We start from the raw sequence: 5,085 nt of genomic DNA, 5'->3' as shown, positions 1-5,085 counted from the left end.
ATGAGCTGCATGGAGTCATCCTACTACAAAATTGGTATCAAGTTTTCCGGTTTTTCAGTTTTTTTCATAATATTGTCTCTGATTATATACATTACAATTAAAGTAACTCTGTAAATAACAGAAACAAAGATTCAAAAAGTTCACACATCAGAATTGTTTTCAGCAATAACAGTGGCGTGGCTCTTCACTCCAAACTTAAATATCTATTACAAAAACAGCTTTTATATTGATTGTCATAAAAATTTGTTCAGCCAGATGAAAATTTTTAATTTCTTTGGTAAGTTTCTGATCTACACTGTCATGATTATCATACAAAAAGGTGATTTTTGTACTTAGCTGTACTTTACATTAAATGCATAATGGAAAATATTTGCAAACATGGTGGAACTTGAAGCTCACCAGGTTGCTTTTGTGAGCATTTTTGCATTTCGCTCAGGGCAGCAGTGTGCCAGAGTAAAGCCTCGCAAAGGTGCAAGAGTATCTGGGATTGTTTGTGCTTTTGCACACTCATCAAACCTGCAGTGCACCAACAACAGACCCTTTGTGTTGTTTGCCAGTTAACTGGAATTATTAGGAAATGTATTTACTCAACACTTCCTTTAAAGCTGTAGGTTTGTAGTTCTTTCCTAGAAATCATATATATATACAAGACTCATTCAATTACTGGAAAAATATAAGAACGTTTTGTAGTAATAGTAAATGCACATGCTATACATTGAGATTTCAGATGTTTCTAACTGCTTTTCTCTCAGGTTCTTCAGTCTGAGGGTCTAGTTATGGAGGAGGAGTTGTGTCGCTTACGAAGCCAAGCAGAGCTTCACAGGATGCAGACCACAATCATCGCCACCCTGGAGGGAGAGCGGGCTACACTCGAGAGAGAAAGAGACACCCTGCGCAGCTCCTTGGACGCCTTGCGCTCCGCCCAACGCAAGGTTGGAGAGTACACAGCCACAGACTTGCACACACAATATAAAGATGCCAAATATGCCCATGAACATGGCAGATGACACTGGACTTAAGAGGGAAATAGAAGAAGAAGGGCAGATAAAAAACAGAAGAGTTCAAAATTTTCTTACAGTCAACCTCTGTGGTCTGCTTAAATAAAAACATCCCATCTGGATTCCACTTAACCAATAAATTTCAGTATTTCAGCAAGCAAATTCCCTTACTGCACGACTGAGGCTTCAACATGAAGTGGAACAGTTTTATTAAGCTGTCGGAGATGCATGTTAACATTTTTATCCACCTTATATTGAGCGAGCAAATCAGATTTGAACTGCAGTATTCACATATTGACAAAAATCTCATCTGCACACAGAGGAGGGAAGCAGGTGAATGTTTTGGTTTGGCTTATTCAGTGAATTTCTGCAGATGGAAATTCAAGCAGAAACCCAACTGAGAGCCACCTTCTTCAGACAGCCCACTTTGGGTCATTGAAGTCTTTGTGAATACGGTGCAATTTAATGTGCAATTTGCAGTAAAAATTTCAACACATAAGAAAAACTGCAAACTAAGGAAAAGAGCACTGCTAAGTCAGCATTAAAGAAATACCTTAAAAGGGATTCATAAATACCTCCCACTCAGAAAACGCTGTATATAACCCTCCATCTGATGGGGTAATATTCTTTGGTGACACCCTCCCAGTTTTTTGAAAGTGAAAACATCAGTCTTTTTTGTGGCTGTTTGGCCTAAATGTCTACTAAAATTACTCTGGCTAATAAACTACAATTTTCTTAGCCAAGACTGGATGTTCTTTAACTGTACACAACATATAATTGACAACCTATTGTAAAGAAACAGCACGTTAGAACAAGTGTTTTCTGCTATGACGCATCCCAAAAACCTGTTTTGTGTACATTTAGTTGCTTGCATGAAAAAGTAGTGCAACTCTGGATGGGCTTTTCCTACCGACATCGCATCAAACCAGAGATGCATCTTTAAAAAACAGTGCCTCATTCCTTTGATTTCTAAACACTAAATCTAACAGCACACTCTCATAATGTTAGAGCAGAGAAAGTACTCTGCTGTCACTTGGTTTATGAATAAAATAACTTAAGTTGTAAGCCAGCCAGACGTCAGCAGCAACTAAAAATTTGTTCATTTCAATATTTCATGTTTTAGCCCATGACACAGAATGGATTCTAGCTACATTCGAGGTAGACTTCACATTCCGACCACCAGCAGGAGAAGCAGAGAGCCAGAATTCATGAGAATAAAACAGTGCATGTTAAATGAATCATGAAGTGTACTTCTTTCAGCTGTAGGTGTAAGTAAAAACAAAATAGGAACTCACGTCTCATCCTCATTCTCCCTTTTGCTTCCCTGTCGTTGTGTACGTTTACTGAACTGGTTTGTTTTAAAGCATTTTTATTTATTTTTTTAAAAACCCTCATATATCCTGGAAAAATTGATCAGATTTTCTGCTAAGTAATTAGATTTAGTCCACAATCTGGAGGACGCTGTTTTGTGTCTTGGAAATAACAAAAATCTACTCAATATGTTTTTTTCTATAGGGCTTTGAAAGTGTTTCTGAATTGCATTGTTTACATCCACGTTTGATGATGTGGAGGGGTGCAGTAATGTGAAGTATGGTTATTCTCATAGGCGGCAAAAAAATGTACATTTACTCAAGTGCTTTAAAGTACTCTTGACATCCTTGTACTTTCTATTTCGTCCCTCTTTATACATCCTCTTCACTAAAGTACAGGATTTAATAAATTAGGTGAATTTCCCTAACAGGATTTAAAGGTGAGCATTTTAACATTCAGGAAAATAATTATAGACCACAGTATTGCTTATACAGTAGAAATATCTAACAGATAAGCAAACAGTTCCTGTTATTTATACAGAGTTCAATCTGCAGTTTGGTTTCAGGGTAAATTAATGTTTATTGTTTTTAATAGTCTGAAAACTTTTGAATTACTTATTTTTGAGCTGTATTTTTAAAATATATTATTGCTGTTTTGATCCAATCAAATGCAAGAACCTAAAAGCAGGGCACACAGCAGGAGGCGGGACTAATGAAAGCTGTGGGAGCTACAGAAATCCACCAGGTACCAAAAATCTCAGAGTATGAGCAGATAAAGTGCCCAAGGTGCAATTAAAAGGCACAAAACTTAAACAAGGTCCATCCCGGGTTGACTTGAGGACTTGTGAGGTGCACTGGGGCCTGGCCCAAAACAAACAATGCCGAAAGGAAAACAGACATCATGACAAATAACTAGAGACGGTACTATAAATACACAGAAAACCAACTCACTATAATAACACAGGGGAAACTAAATAGGGCAGGGAAGGCACATACAGGTAACAGCTGACTCTTAGACTAAAGCAACTGCCATAATTAAACAGGAAGTTACTATAAAATAACAAGAAACAAAAAGAAAGAAACAAAGAAGTGAAGAGGAAAACACTAAAAAACACGAGGGATGAAAACTACAAAAGTAGTAGAATCAACAACCCAAATGCAAAACTGTGCCAGTGGTTTAATTTTTGTACTCTGATAAAGTTAATTTGATGTTTATTTATTGCTGTTTTATTGGCCACATGCTTTCGTGTTGTCTGTTGCACTTTCCTCTGTGATTATGGGGGACTTATTTAAAGCGGGCGTTAAGAACCGAAATCATCCTTTGTGTTTTCTCTTTTGCCAGAGTGACCAGTTAGAGCTCACTACTCAGACTCTCAGAGCAGAGTTGGAGCGTCAGGGCCGCAGTTTGGAGACCTCACGCCGTCGCGAGGAGGAGCTGGAGGCAGAGCTCCGCGAGGCTACCCTCGAGGCTGAATCTTTGGCCAGGGCACGAGATCAGGCGCTGCTCGAAGCTTCACGGTTAGAGCAAGAGAAAGAGGTGTGTCAGTCAGAGCTGGATGGCCAACGGAAGGAGGGCAGACAGAGAGAGAGGGAAGCGGGGAGACTGAGGCAGCAGCTGGAGAGCACAACCCTGGCCCTGGAGCACAGCAACCAGAGAGCCTGTGCTCTGGATGCTGAACACAGGTACACACACTCCTAAGGACATGGAGTTAACCTTGATCATGCAGTTAACTTTATAAGGCACCAGAGACAGCACTGTGCTGAACAGTACATTTATCTTTAATGTCAACTCTGTCTTATGCAACCAGTGTCTAAAATGTGTTTGTGGTGTGTGTGTGTAGACGTGTGTGTCAGCAGCTGTCTGAGTCCAAGGAGCTCTGCGCTCAGCTGCAGGACCTGGAGAAAGAGCTCAGCTTTCGATTAAGCAGCATGGAAGAGGGTAAACAGCAGCTGCAGGAGCAGTATGCAGAAGCACAGGCCAAGATTAGCGCACTGTCCCAGGTGTGTATGTGTGACGTGGTACTTTAGTTCCTAACGGTAAGCACTGCTGCAGGGATGTGGTGGAAAATTCACAGGCAGCTCAGCAGTGGAAATTACTATTATTACTGAAATGAATTCAGTGTGTTCACACCGGAAAAATAATGAGAAATGCAGAAGATTCAAATTGTATTTTTTTTTATCTGTTGATGGACACTGTGGTCCCTCAGCACAGAGCATAATGAAAATAGAAATGGTGCTCAAAACTGGAAAAAGGAAAACAGTAACACTTTATTTACTACAACATAAAGTGAAGTATGCATACTTAAAGTGTTTGTTTAGTTGCATTTGAGTGTGGATTTTATATACTGTGTGGCCACAACAGAATGAAGAAAATGATGTCGACTGCTTTCTGCTAACATTAGAAAAAGCTATAAAAATAAATACATTCTGAAAAACTCAAAATCTTATACAGTAAGTAAATAAACAATTATGTTTTAAGCTGAATTACTATACTCATTTCTAGATCCATATTGTTTATTCTTTTATTCTATGTTAGAGTAGCTGGTGTGAATTCAAAATAAGTCATATATAATTCTTGTATAATGTAAACAGAATTGGTCCTAGTGCGGATCCCTGTGGAACTCCATAATGAGCTTTAGGATGGGAAGAGGATTCCCCATTTACATGAATTTACAATTGAAATCTATTAGATAGATAGATAGATAGATAGATAGATAGATAGATAGATAGATAGATAGATAGATAGATAGATAGATAGATAGATAGATAGATAGATA

General features: G+C 38.7%; 1 protein-coding gene across 1 annotated transcript in view; it reads left to right on the top strand.

The window, feature by feature from the left end:
* ccdc88b (coiled-coil domain containing 88B) overlaps positions 1-5,085 on the top strand; it is a 64,913-nt gene that overhangs the window by 24,438 nt on the left and 35,390 nt on the right. Inside the window, exons 17-19 of the mRNA XM_013908282.1 lie at positions 753-932; positions 3,651-3,991; positions 4,150-4,309. Of these exons, the coding sequence (XP_013763736.1) occupies positions 753-932; positions 3,651-3,991; positions 4,150-4,309 (681 nt within the window). The remainder of the gene's footprint in view (positions 1-752; positions 933-3,650; positions 3,992-4,149; positions 4,310-5,085) is intronic.

This window comes from Pundamilia nyererei, unplaced genomic scaffold (assembly GCF_000239375.1).
Source record: "Pundamilia nyererei isolate P.nyererei 1_Seehausen unplaced genomic scaffold, PunNye1.0 scaffold00008, whole genome shotgun sequence".
Lineage (NCBI taxonomy): Eukaryota > Metazoa > Chordata > Actinopteri > Cichliformes > Cichlidae > Pundamilia > Pundamilia nyererei.
The sequence above is the reverse complement of the archived record's forward strand: the minus strand, read 5'-3'. Positions and strand labels throughout refer to the sequence as shown.